Source organism: Gavia stellata, chromosome 24 (genome assembly GCF_030936135.1).
Source record: "Gavia stellata isolate bGavSte3 chromosome 24, bGavSte3.hap2, whole genome shotgun sequence".
NCBI lineage: Eukaryota > Metazoa > Chordata > Aves > Gaviiformes > Gaviidae > Gavia > Gavia stellata.
In genome coordinates, this window is record NC_082617.1 from 7,507,764 (window position 1) to 7,522,048 (window position 14,285).

The window sequence follows — 14,285 nt, forward strand, 5'->3', positions numbered from 1 at the left end:
GTGTGCCCCACAGCTTCACCTTCACGAGTGCTCGCTCACGAGGCCACAGCTGTGCTCTGTGGCCCACTAGCGCCGGCAGCACATCCCCAAGTATGTGGCATCCCACACACTCTGACATGTTCTGTGACGCAGCCGGTGTGTGTAAAGCTTGTTTTATTTTCTTCCCAGTTATTCCTCAGCTTGGCTTCAGCTTCCAGCCCTCAATCACTCATTCAGTTGTGCTGTTTCTATTTCTAGTTAGCAATAGTAATACTGTTTAAGATAAATCAAAATCAGAGCCAGACTGACACCCCCTCCTATTCATTGTTTCCCAAAAACGCAAAGACTAGCACACTGTTTCATAAACAGTACTGATTTGTCCTGAATTGACAGGGATTCTGTCAAATTAAATTCTGTTTTAAAAATAGGCAATCTGACCTGAGGGAAAAACTCTCTATAGCTGCTTCAAATGAAATTATCAGCCAGGTGTCACCTACTATGAGCTGTACAACTGCAAATCCTCACAGCTCCTAGATGAGGCCATTTCCAATGAACTGGACTAAGAGGTAATGGAGAAGCTGTCCAGAAGCCAGCCAGGGGTTTTGTCTCAGCTAGAGACACACACGCCATTCACCAACCCTGCGTATTAAAATGGAATTGTAAATATCTTCACCCAGACTTGCAGAAATGCAGCTGGTTTTCAGATTATTTGGTGAAGGGAAAGATTACTGTGTTTCATACATCTGCATGTTCACGCATGCCTGCACAAATGCATTATTTGCTAGGCTTGCAACAGGTTTAAAGTATAAACCATCAGTATCAAAAACATCTGCAAAGACAGACTTGCAATTAAACCAAAGCATTCACTACAGGCAGCACAAGGTATAGCGCTCTGCTAGAGGAAATACCTTCCCCAAGCTTCCAGTTCTCATGGCCTCCGACTGAGGTGGGAAAAGGCAAGATCCCCCCGTCCTTCCCAAGTACACCAAGAGCCCCAACCAGAGCTGTGCGGTTTTCTTTCTCCTCAGACAACCAAATAAAAAAACCGCAAAACCCCAACCACTTCAGCCTCCCTTCAGTGCCAGCTGGAAAGGTAAAAATGTGCTAAAATTGTGTCTCAAAGTGACCCGATGGGAAGTAGCTATGTGCGACAGTCAGTCAAAGGTACAGGCAGAGCCAATTTAATACTCCAAATACCTGAAAATTCCATGAAATAAACCCTAAGAAAGTAAGAAGGTGTCGTCGTTCTTCTGAATACAGCAGCTAGGTCCATGCACCCCCCTGGCACAGGCTGTTTCTGCTTATTTTTCACAGCTGGACACAAAACCCAAATCCAGCCCATAGCCAAGGAGAATAACGAGGAGTAAGAGAGCAGTTTAGGGGAGTTTCAGGCTGTCACATTTATACCTGGCTGAAACAGTAAGTCACAGGCAAATTCCCGTTCCCGACTGGGAATGTTTGTGGGGAGGCAGAAAGGTCCCTGGAGAGCAACGGCCAGAACCTCAACGGCAACCTCAGCACAGCAGATGCCCCACCGAAGAGGCAGAGCCTTTTTTATTGGGAAAGAGAAGCGACAAAACCATTTTTCTTCTTCTCTGGATGATCAAAAGGGTCCAGTGAAACTGCACTTCTGGAATTAAATGTTTATTTAAATATGCGGATGACTTTCCTCTCATTGTTACAAGGTCAGTATTCGCTTTCAAATGGAAGCACTTTATTTGGTTGAATTCTGTCTCCAGAAATGAATGGGCAACACCAGAACCTTTTACATTGGCAATGAAATCACAACACTGAGATGCCGCCAAGATCTAGAGATCAGTGCTCAAACACACATACACACACATATACAAATAAAAAAAAGTGCTCGACATCATCATGTTAAAATAGAATTTGGCTTCTTTTAGGTCTTTTGACACTTCAGGCAGGAAAACAAAAAGAACAATATGCATCAAACTAAATGAACTTCTGAAAAATACTCAGCATTAAACACAACTTTCAGTATCAGTAAATATGTTTCTTCTCTATTTACAGGTGTTAAGAAAGGGCATTAGAGACTTTTGCTGGGGATAATGAGGTTTTGAAGGATGTACGGTCCACGCTTCTGGGCGAGATTAGTAAATGCTAGCAGAGTTTTTATAAACCAGTCATGTATTTAATCCTTCAGATTTTGCAAAAGGTAAATTCTACAAAAATTACTCATTCGTTACCCTGAACAAAGGCAGCAGAATAAAGATGTGTAGGCTACAATACATGACTGCCGCTACTTTTTTCTTGCAGTAGGTTTTAAGTTCCGGGCTTTCAGGAACTAGTTGCCAAGTTTATAAAAACTCCATACACGGTCTTTTAATAAAACTTTTGAAGAAAGTCAGTCAGCTAAAGCTAATGCTCCTTCTAAAGCGCTATTCAGCAACACAGACATTGCAATTGTTCAAATGTTCCACAGAGGCTGACAATAATATACTGTCCACCTAGATTAAATATATAAAAGCAAACTTTTATCTAATTTTTACATAGATGGCACAACAATAGGTGAAAACGAATTCTTCTAGCTGCTGATTCAACAGTGCATTGGACACGAGAATAAAAATACTGCAGCTAAAAATATTTTAAAGATATTTCTGCACACCTGTTAACTGCTTAACCATTTAGATCCCCTGATGGATGGATGCAAGAAAGCCTTTGCACAAATCTCTGTACAAAGCCACCGGTGCCAACCGTACGGATCGCATTCTGCAACCAGAGGCTCATGGATCTAAACAGTTAAGTGACCACTGTAGCAGCAATGATGAGGACGGTAATTTAATTATGACCCTTCCGACGCCGCTAACACTGTAGCTGAGCGGCCTCAGTGTTGGTATCACCCGCTTCTCAACGCAGGCTCCTGAGCCACTTGAATTAGATTAAAAAACATAACCTTTTGCTGGTCGATGCTTGCAGCTATTAAGCACCATAATACAACAGCTACAGTACTGCCTGTAGGACTGAGGGACTTTGTGCTATTAAAAATAAAAGTTGGTATCTTGAATGGAGAGGAAGGGACAGAGTTACGAACACAACATGTAACCCAACTCGAAAGTCACTGCATCCTGAGTGGGGATGACCTAGGCAACCCCCAACATGGAGAGTACTTGATTCTTGGACACATTTCTGTATGCTGACCCTGCACAAAAGCACAGCAGGCAGCAAAACGACACACACGTTTGTCTGCAAACTAAACCTGAGAGGTTTCATTTTAGGGTCACTGCCCGTAGTGGCTTCCATATCAATTTTCTCAAATTCTGGGGATTTTACAAAATATGCTGAAGTTCGCTAAGAGCGAGTAGATTCCCCCAAGTGATGTGTGGATCTATGAATAGATTAGGCCCTCAGAAGCTATTAAGTAGCAACTGACTCTTACGGGGCTCAAATGTGTACAAGATGGCTGTAAAATCCAAGCAATGGTAAAGACTTAGGAAACCAACAGTTAGAATATCGAAGTTTAGAAAGCAATTGACCCTTTCTTAGGCAGTTGAGGTCCAGATCGTGTGGTACTTGGAGATCTTACAACTCTCTCTCCACTGCATGACACGATAAAGTCCAGCATCACTTATGCTACTTCTGTTTCAAATAAAAGCATGTGAGAACAGGATGGTCACAATTCCTGTCTGGCTTCTGGGTCGAGGTCCAGTCCATGACAAGGTGGGAGAGCAAAATAGAGCGCGGTTTCTTTTTTTCTTTTCTCTTTTATTTTTCTAAAAAAATTCTCAAACATTAACTGATGAGAACGCACAAGAGGTCATGCAAAAGGAGGAGAAGGCAGGTCTGAAACGCTGAAAAACAAACCAACAAAAGAAAACTGCAAAGAGATTAACAACCATGAGCCACAAAATAACGTGACCCTCAGGAAGGTGGGCGCAGGCAAGGCAACAGGGCGAGCATGCAGACTGAAACGAGAGCAAAACGGAGGTCTTTGTGACGAGCAAAATGGGGCTTCAAACCAAAACGCCAGTGTCTCTGTTTGTGTGTGTCTGTGTGTGTGTGTGAGAAAGAAGAGGGAGAGAGGAAGGAGGGAGTAAAGAGGAGGGGGCAGAGAGAACAAGCAGGAAAACAAGCGTACATACGTGAGCTTGAAGGCTTTCAGGAAACAGCAAGGTCATAGGGATTTAATACTTGGAATGAGCATCAGCCTAGATTTAAAAAAAAAATATAAAGGCTGACAAGTATTAGTGACCTTTTGGGGAAAGCAGAATATTGAATAATGCACGTGGATCAAATTTAATATCCGCAAATTCAGAGCCCAGTCCAGCTGCTGTAACACTGTTCCCAGGGGAGGCTTTCCACGTGTACGCACCTCCCTTCCAAGCTGTTTGATGAGACTACCCGCAGGATTAGCACTAAAGGCACCGTGTGAAATGCTGATGGAGCAGTGCATACATTCAGATGGACTGAGGGACAAGGGAGGACAGAAGAGAGACCAGTACATGCTTGGGACTCTCTGGGTACCCGTTGCATCAAAGGGCAGCCAGCAGTTCTCTGACCGGTGTTGGGAGGAATTGGATGGGGGAGAAGTGTTGGTTACATTTTACGGAGGGGCTGTGCCAAGCTGGCAGAAGAGTGGGAAAGGCTGATAAGTTAATCTGAGCCACAAGTAGCATGCCATGAAAAAGAGCAAGCATCTGAATGGTACTGGGATGGAATTTAGGTCTGAGTTTTTCAAGTGGGAACTCCAGACAAGACTGTGAGTCTGGCTTTCCATGGGTGTGTTTTAACTGCCTGCAGGGTAAACAGACCATTTTGTTTCTCCTTCTGTGACAAGCTCGCCCCGAGGTTCTTGCACCAGCACAAACACCTTTAGGAATCTAAAACATAAGAAAGACAAAAAGAAAAGAGACTGGATTAGAAAGAGGTTGGGGAAAACAGGATCCCTTAAGAGTAGCACTGCCTGCAGGAGGTTAAAGGAAATACAGCATCCAAGCATCTACCAGGTTACAAGGGGTTAAGGAAGGCTCCTGAACTCGGGCATGCATTGCCAGCACTCAAACAGCAATCATTCAGCCTCAGCCCTTCCCTCCAGCCTGGGGATGAGCATCACTGGGACACTGCTCTCCTCTGGGAGGAGGGCGTCAAACTCGGGAGCAGGACCTTGCCAGCACTTTCTTAGTGCAACAGAGAAAACAGCTTTTTAATTTTCCGTCTGCAAAGGAGTACTGTATCTGTTCAAGTGACAGCTCCAGAGACCACGAATGATACTGAACAACAGGAAGCTAAAGCACAAGGAGTTTCCCAGACGAATGCAGGCTAGCTATCCTTTCCACAACAGGCTGCAAAGACCTTTCATTCTTAAGGCAAGTGCAGAAATAAACAGGTAAGTGAAAGCAATCTTAGCCTCTAAACCCATCCTTTGTCACATTCCTATACCCACTGTCTTCTGGCCGAGGGTAAGTTTTCTCTGTGGCCAAATGAAGCTACAATCCAGAAGTGAGATTTGGCCAAAGAGACTGCTGTATCCAAGGGAATACAGGATGATCCCAAACCTCCCTCACATTCCAGAGAGCAGGGGAACCTTCCAATCTCCTTTGCACCCACTTCCATAAAAGAAAAATCTCCAAATGACACCACGAAAGAGTTTTCACAGAGCCACAAGAAAATACTTTTCCTGAAAAGTAATTGCACTTGTACTTAGTGTGGGAAAGCAGGTGAAAAGCAGCTCTGGGCCATTTGCTTTCCCTTAGTAAAGTTAAACTTAAATTAATTGCCATTAGAAAAAAAAAAAAAACCAAACCAAAAAAAAACCCCTCACAGGAATGAGAAAATATAATGTTTATTAGAAGAAGACACCATGGTACATCAAGCTATAAAGAGATTCCTGACAGATGATGATTCTTTAAAAAATAAGAATAGAAACAAAACAACCACACTGGCCAGATTTAACAAACCTTAACACAAAAGTTTCTATGCAAGACCAACCAGATGCAGGCAGCTGAGGAACCAAAAATGCTTATCAACATAAGAGGGACTGAGTAGTTATCAAAACAACAACTAGGTTACGCAGAAGAACAGCCTATAAAACCATTTATAATTATACATATATAAAAGGATAAAAACAATTCAAATTCAAGTAACTTTAGGTTTTAAGTTATGTTATATACATTTTTTTTTTTTATACTGGGAGAACTAAGGGCAAGTATTTAACAAAAGGGTTTAAAAAAGCCACAGTCCAGTTTATAATTACTGTTTCCTAAATAATTTGGCAAGCATTAAATAATCAGATATATCCTAGATAAAAAGTGCATCAGCATGGTTAACTTTTACCTATTTATTTATATAAGTCAAGGCTCTGCATAATGGTTACAGCAAACAAACAGCAGAGCTGCAACACTGAGAATCACAGAGCTGTCTATAAGGATTTATTTATATAATTGCAGGCGAGGAGAAACAGACCCACAGGGGCAAAGGAGCCGAAATGCTAATCAGCCCATGGCTCCAACATTTTTTTTATCAGGAAGCTTAACATCACAAAACAGCCTCTATTCCTTGCATGTCACCCAAACAGCCAGTCTTTCTGGTGGAAGCGAACATGGCATTTTTGTTGGGTGGAATGGATGGTTTACATAAAAGCCAGTTATTTCATGCAAGTTCTTTTGTGTATCACACTAGTTCACAACATCCCTCAGTGAAAGACAGTTTTGCTCCCAAAATGATGATGAGGTACCAGATTCACTAACAGTACAGTCAGTCTTGAGCAAAAAAGCCCAACTGGTTCCTGTATTTAACAGTTGTCAGCATCAGCACCAGATACCTGCCAGGTGCAGAAAAGCCCTGCAAGAAGCTACACCCATGGGTGCACAGAGTTTTCTTCCTCGTCCCCTAGCAGTTAGAGCTTGGCATAAGCCCCAAAACACAAGTTTACTTCCAACAGATCCCATTCTTAGTCTGCATGTTTTTTAGCACTTATAATAGTTTCCTGCATGCGTCACAAAGAGAATGAACTGTGTCGGCTCTCATTTATATTAGGAAGGACAATAATGCTGTTTACAACTAAATTCGTACAGTCGGGCTGGTACTTTCATTGATAGTGATGCACATTTAAATTTCAAGAGGTGAACTTATACATGCATCAGCTGAGTGAACGGTACCTAACAGAGTCTTTCATTGCTGGAGATATGTGCATTCATCTCTTCTAAAGAAAACCTTCTGAAATAGAGCTCTTAAAACAACCGTAGCAGCAAACCAGCAGAATAAAAGGTGAACAGGCCTATGCAAACCTACTCAGAGATTTTCTGAAGTGATTTGTACACATCTGGAAAAAAAAAAAAAGGCAAAACAAGATAGATATTACTGTTCTTTTTTGTGATAGGGTTTGCTACACTCTCTGACTGGAGGTACCATTGTAAACTTTACAAACAGCCCTCACACAGGTATTTGCAGGAGTAGGCAGACCTAGCTCGGCTCCCATGAAGACTACCATCAGGAGAGTGACTGCAGCACACAACTTACCTGTCCTATTCATCTCGGGTTCGGCAGCAGAGCCCTGACAACACAGGCTTCAGCTGACTGAAAGAGCTTGCCAGCTGCCAAGCGGCTTTTCACAAAGCATTTCGCAGTTGGGTTTCTCAGGCGGAGCTGCCTCGGGCTCAGAGCACTGGCACAACCTAGCCAGGCAGGTTCGCCCCAGCCAGGACTGATTCTGCTGGCTAGAAGAGTCACGAACGTACCCCGAGCTGGTGTGAATGCTCCCACCCTTCATGCAACTAACCTTCAGAGGTACCAGCGGCTCAAGCTTCTTTCCAAAAAAAGGAAATAACTACTCAAGTTTGTAAATGCTTCAGGATTTACAGTGTCATTTTCAGGAATGTCATAGCTTTTGTTTCAAGGACTGCATAAAGTCACTTCTACTAATATGTCTCAAATGAGAAATTTGCAGTTTGCAACAAAGTTTTTCTTTTAAACACAGTAGCACTTCCCCCAAATCTTTATACTGCTACTGGGACATTTTATGGAAAGTTCTCTTTTAGTTTTTCTTTTTAACCAGAGAACTGAGAAATAAGAGGTAAATATTATAGTTCCTTTACATTAGATATTCACAGATAAATTTGATTTTGTTCCTAAAGTCCAGCAAAATTAATGGAAAGACTGAAAAGGATCTGAAAAACCTCCATCGTTGCTACAGAAGTGGCTGCAACTGTATCAGCCTTCACTCCCAGCAGACTGCATTTTTACGATCATTCAGCATCATCCTCTAACTTATCTAATACCATTAACATACTAATACGATTTTCTGGCTGGTATTGCAATACTCCTGCAATATTCTCTCCAGAAGGGTAAATTAAAGACAAACTTTTGCTAGTTTAGTTAGCAGGACTGCGTGAGGATCTCTCACCCCACCCAGGATACGCTTTGCTTCACTTCCCACCCAACCTGCTGCTCTGCTCGTAAATAGGTGATTTGCTGTAACGTTCCACTGATGTGAACCACGCTGCGTATCTGAGGGCAGGAGAGCCATGCTTGTTACTTAGGACAGATTTAGATGCCACACCAGCTTAGCTGTTTCAAGCTGCCTACACCGCTGAACAACAAATTTTCCAGCAGAATAATAACGTTGCTTTCAACTATTGCCACACATAAAGCAGTCGATCTCCATAGGAGGGAACACAGGGATAAGAGATGGGATCTCCCATTCTGTGCTTTCTGCCTTGTTCTGAGTATGAAGGAAGGAGAACGTACAATCCACGTTCCTCTTTCAAAGGTTAATAAAAGCCGACAGAGGGGCTGAGCTTTTTGCACTCTCGCATCTCAACTGACCCTGTATTTGCCAACACAAACATAAAACTACCGTATTATGGCAAAATAAAACAAATCCCCAGACTTTGATCTGCAGCAGACAAGGCACTGCACTGTTTAATACTGAATCCAAGACACTGAACTGATCAAGTTATAGTGTTTGTTTAAAGAGAGAGTCCTACTCCTCTCTTCCTACTGTCCATAAATCCCAAGGAGAATGGTTCTGTTTTCCTTTAAATTGGATGAGGCAGCTTGTTTCACACCAAGAACTCTAAAGTCTAGGAAACACAAAAATAATCTGAAAGATTAAGTTACTGAAAAAAACACATAAATTATTTAACAGTGGACTTCAAACACATCCTGATTTAAAACAGGACTAAAGTCTTTTGATTTCTTGGTGTATTACATTACCAGGTATTCACGGTGCTAGCATATATTCTATCCAGGATTCCCCTGTAGCATTGCTTGCTTACACAACACACCTACTTGTGAGGAGTTAAAAGCAACAACGAAACAGAAGATTGCCGAGTGTAAGCTCTGAATGTCTCCACTGATCTTGAGTGAGCAAAAGATTAAACCATTAGTTATGGTCATCTGAAACAGCAAATACATCTTCTGAAATGTATCAAGGTGGGAAAGAATAGAGGATCTTTCTTAATGTTTTACTGATTTATCAAGGACTGCAGAGTGCTAGGTAGACAGGTTTTGGCAAGATCTCTCCTTCCCCTTCCAAACACACTAACTAAATGATGACCATGTTTCAACCCAAAAGGTCCACAGAACACATTAGGCTCTGAAAAGCTACCACACAGACACAAAACAGCAGTCTCAATATTTCCTATATAACATTCCACTGAATCAGTTTGGGACAAACAGCTGACTTGTGAATGTGTCTGAGATGCCACCTGGATATCTGAGGAGAGCCCATGTTATTCCAAATGGCTTTGTGTTTCCTGCACTAAGTCGGGCGTGCAATGGCAGTGACAGTTGAACAAGCACTGTCTAGGAAAGGCTGCATCTCCCCTCTAGTTTTACAGTCTAGCACACTATCCCTCTCTGATCAATAAAAAGCACGTTTTGCAGTACAGCAAGCCGTATTAGTCCACGTACAAAATAATGCACCTTGTGGCATTGTACAGACTTTTAAAAGGCTCTATCTGCAACACAGAGCAGTTTCATGGTTGGATATCTCTGTGAAAGCAAATAAAGTAATAATAATAGTATTAAATATAAGTCATAGCACCTTTGGCATTTTTGTCCAAATAGACTTCAACATATGATGTAGGGACATAGCCCTCCTCATCTTCATTCCTTCGGATTCGTGTCCACCCATCACCTTTGTCTTCTTCTATTACATAGAGCATTTCTCCTTCTGCTACAGAAATGGTTCCTTCATTCTGACCTGAAAGACACAGTAACACAGAGTTTAGGCTGTCCTGCACAATAGGAACCACAGATGTAGTGGGGGGTGCTCAGGGCACACTGATGACATGCTGACGCAACCTTCGTGGCATAACGAGCAGCAAGAACAAGAGCACGTGATTGCGTACACACTGTGGTCGCCAGACAGAACCACATGAATGTGATCCTGATATCAGACTTCTGTTTCTTTTTCTTGCAGAGTCCCTGCATAACAGGAGACAAATCACTGTCTTGGGGCCTCTCTAAGAAAAAGAATCATGCCAGAGCCTCACTTGCCCTTTCTTTGTCTATTTAAACACTGCAGGGGTTAAATGAAGGTTTTCCTCTTGTCCTTGCCATACGAACTAAACAAAACAGTAAGTGAAATGAGAGTAAAGTTTGAGCGATACCTTCAAATGTATAGAGCGCTTTACATGTTCCTATGGTGGGTAGTGGTTCTTCATCATCAAATTCATCGTCAAAATCCGTTGCAGGTACTTTCATCTCAGTCTCCTGGCTTTGCTCTTCTGTGTAACTGCCATCTGGGCTGCTCAAGAGAGGAAAATACACAGCAACTATAGCAACCAGTCTCAGGAGCAAAGAGAATGACTTGGTTACCAGACACTTAAGGCAAGGTGAGCAACTGTAGCTGGAGCAGCTCAGCAACTCCAAAGCATGCTCAGAACTGGCTGTTACCACTAGCAGCTGTCACAACGTAATGGGTAAGACCAGTCATTTTTTCCATCAAAAGCTGTGAAAAAAATGCACCTGCCTCACTCACCTTCACAGGGGCTATTATATATTTCATCATATTCAGAAAAGTAGCTCACAGTTGGGATCTTCTATATGCTAAAATCAGGCACTTCATGGAGTGCCTGCCTTTAGTCTGGTTACAGAATAAGTTTCTGAATGCTGCAGAGCTACAGTTTTCCTGATTAGCTAACTAAGGAAAGCCGGTCCTGTTATCAGCTGGAACAGGACAGCTCTGTACAGATACTGTACCTCTCCCGGTCCTGCGCACAGCTGTTCACTGCTGAAGTGTTCTGGGCTTCATACAGTCCACTCTGCCGCCGGGCCTGTTCAGTCCGCATGGGTAGCCTGCCCTCCACCTCAGCCAGCCAGCCCTGCAAGGGGAAAGCAGTCTCACACATCTCTCATGCTTCAAATTGCAAGGCGATAGATGTTGCTTTTACTCTGCTGTGTCATATCTGACTATCAGACTATGGAACCAAAATCAGATTGTAAACATATTTGAATTTTCCTTTGGGTTGCAGTTGTCAGGGGGAATAGATTTCGTGCATATTAAGTCTATTGGTCTTGCCAAAAACACCCCTACTGAAAACTCGATTCTTTTTTGACACCGGCTGCCGAAAACAGTGTGACCCAAGAGATGCAGTTAACAACAGCTGTTGGGAGATGCTGCTGCTCTAGTCACAATAAAGTAAAAAGACGTGTGGCAGCTTATAGTCTCAGTAACACCAGAAATGCAGCAATGTCAGTGACTGCTGAATGCAAAAGAGGACTAAAGCTGGGCAGAATGAAAGACCCGGTGATTTTCAAATGGATAAGAAAGCAGTGGGTAGTAAAGCCAACAACTATAAGGAAACATCTAAAATTAACGGGCTGTATCTATTTATGTACGTAGCCTGACTTACAGAATGAAGTCTTTTCTCAGCCCTATAATCCTTCTCATGTAGTTATAATGGCTTCATATATTCCAAATACTCCTTGTGCTCTTGAGATTTTGTATCTCTAAGAAGCTTCCTGTTAATGGCAGACTATTCCTTAAAACATATTTTATCTTATCTGAAGGCTTCTATCTTGCTGTTAGACTATAAATGGTGCTTTACATTTATGTTCCTGATTTTCCAGACATCTGTAACATGATACTTCAAATTATTTAATTAATTAAATAAGCATCTGAACCCCTCTGGGCAGTCCAGAGAGCACTACATTTTCTCTTACCCACCACTTAGTGCAGTTTGTTTTCTGTGGCAAATTAAACATCAGGATTGTTGGCTGACTGTCACAAGAGATGGTGCATGTTTATGTTACGCAAACAGGCTCAAAGATCGCAATTAATGCAAGTGCTTAAGTAGCACTTACCCATACATGGTAAGAAAATGCATCAATACATCTGGAAAAGCAATGAAGCATCTGCTTAGAACTGAGCATACGCTGAGCTACATTTTACTGAAATGTCTCTTCCCATACCTCAAATTTCTGAACTTCTAATCGTAACTTTTCAATGTTCTGTCCAAGTTCTGCTAATCTCTGGTCCACACTTGCTGCATCTCCCATCTGTGGGTTCTTGATATACACATCTTTCATTTTTGTTAAGGCATCTCTGAGAGACAGAAGAAAAACAAAACATGTAAGTGTTAGTGCAGGTGGGGGCTTTCTCTAAATGAGGGCAAATGAAACGATAATATACTGCCTCTTCTTTATTCTGTGGTTCAAGCCTAATTGGTTACAAAGGTAACAGAATATCCAGACAGGGGCTTTTACCCTGTATAGAACAGCCATTAAAAAAAAAAAACAAACAGTAAAATCACCTGCCAGAAGAGAATTTACACTGTCAGAGATGGAAAAAAGTGAGTGACGCCTTTACCTACAAAGTGACATGACAGAGACATTGTACACAAGCCAAACTCTTCAAGCTCCTATATTAAAAGGAGCTCCTCACTCTACAGGCAGCTGAGGGTTCTTCATGTGAGCCAGGCTGGCAGCAGGAGTCTCACTAGAGAGAGGATAGTGAAGCTACACAGGAGATGTGCTGTGTCGATACAAGCACACAACACATTTAGGCCAAATGATTCAAGCTCCACATGCTCAGCTTGAAGAATCTTAGTGGAAAAATGCCTGAATTCTTGGACAGTGGCCTTTTGCAAGGCAAAAGGAGGAATTTGGTATTGACTTTTAGCCTGACACGTTCTTTTATTTAGTACTACGATTTTTACTTGCTAACCCTGGGGAAAAAGTGAAAAATAAAAAAATCTCGCAACCATTGCAATGAATGACAGCTTCAACTTTCTAGATTAATATCATCCCAGTTTTTGGGGCACAGACAAACAGTTGCATCATTATTCTCTATCATGGGCTGAAATCCAGTTGAGAAACTGGGACAAAGAGCTGGATGTGGACATATTAATAATAAAAATGGAGCGCTAACCAGAAATTCTCACCCTGCCTGTTGCAGTTTGTCTTTTGCAACCCAAATCATTTATAAGGTATTTATTTCACACTGCTTAAAATGAAGCTAAATCCAGATGGTTTGCATTTGTCACAGCACAGCGACAGATGGACCTTAGGCCACATAATGCGACCCTGCACCCTGTTAAGTTATACAGCATTTTTACTAGGCTCTTTCTGGGGTCTGTGTTTCGTATCAACCCAGATGCCAAACACCTAGGGTTTCAGAGATGTTAATTTTAAGTTCTGCTATGATGAACGTGGTACTGTAAGGCCAAGATTAATGTAGTACATGCCTTCATGAGCTCCCTTAGGAAAGCCTGCGGAGCTCTCACTGACAGCAGTGTGCTGCCTTTGAACTGAGGCAAGTTGAGGCTGAACTTAAAGAAAATAGTTATCTGCGTGATGATGAACATTTCAGAGCTTAGAGAGGGTGGACTTATGAGCTGATTTCCTGTATTACTGGAGCAACTATTCAGCTTTTCTCTAGGCATTACTTGGGGGTAGAAAGGTTAATGCGAGTCCCACGACTCAAGTTAACACTCTTTATATTTTAGAGTTTCCCACCAAACTCTTGACAATTGCAATCCTGTGCCTGCCTTTGCTTTGTGTGTACAGAAAATGGGAAAAAGTGTGGGTGGCAAGGAAGTGGGACTGCTCTGTGGTTGAAGCCCTAAGGGACAATATTGCAAACATATGAGTCATGATTATTACTATTTCTTTTAACTCTTATTTAACTGCTGGTGCTACTTCCTCAATCATATACTATCTTTATTTAAAATAACTTGGTTCTGCTCTGATTTCATAGCCGATTTGAACATTGGGTTACCTCAGAATCAATACAGAGCAGAAAGGAAAATCTGTAAGTTACCACAGAGGGAAAAACCAAAGCAATGAGAAATCATAAAACCACGTGCAGTTTTCCTTGCTTATTCATTATATAAAACAAAGAA

General features: G+C 42.0%; 1 protein-coding gene across 1 annotated transcript in view; it reads right to left on the minus strand.

Annotated features, from left to right (window-relative positions):
* Nucleotides 1-9,962: 9,962 nt before the first annotated feature.
* Nucleotides 9,963-14,285, minus strand: part of FNBP1 (formin binding protein 1) — a 96,474-nt gene continuing 92,151 nt past the window's right edge. Inside the window, exons 13-16 of the mRNA XM_059829002.1 lie at nucleotides 12,355-12,487; nucleotides 11,143-11,264; nucleotides 10,551-10,687; nucleotides 9,963-10,141 (exon numbers count right to left, since the gene is read on the minus strand). Coding sequence (XP_059684985.1) covers nucleotides 9,963-10,141; nucleotides 10,551-10,687; nucleotides 11,143-11,264; nucleotides 12,355-12,487 — 571 coding nt within the window. The remainder of the gene's footprint in view (nucleotides 10,142-10,550; nucleotides 10,688-11,142; nucleotides 11,265-12,354; nucleotides 12,488-14,285) is intronic.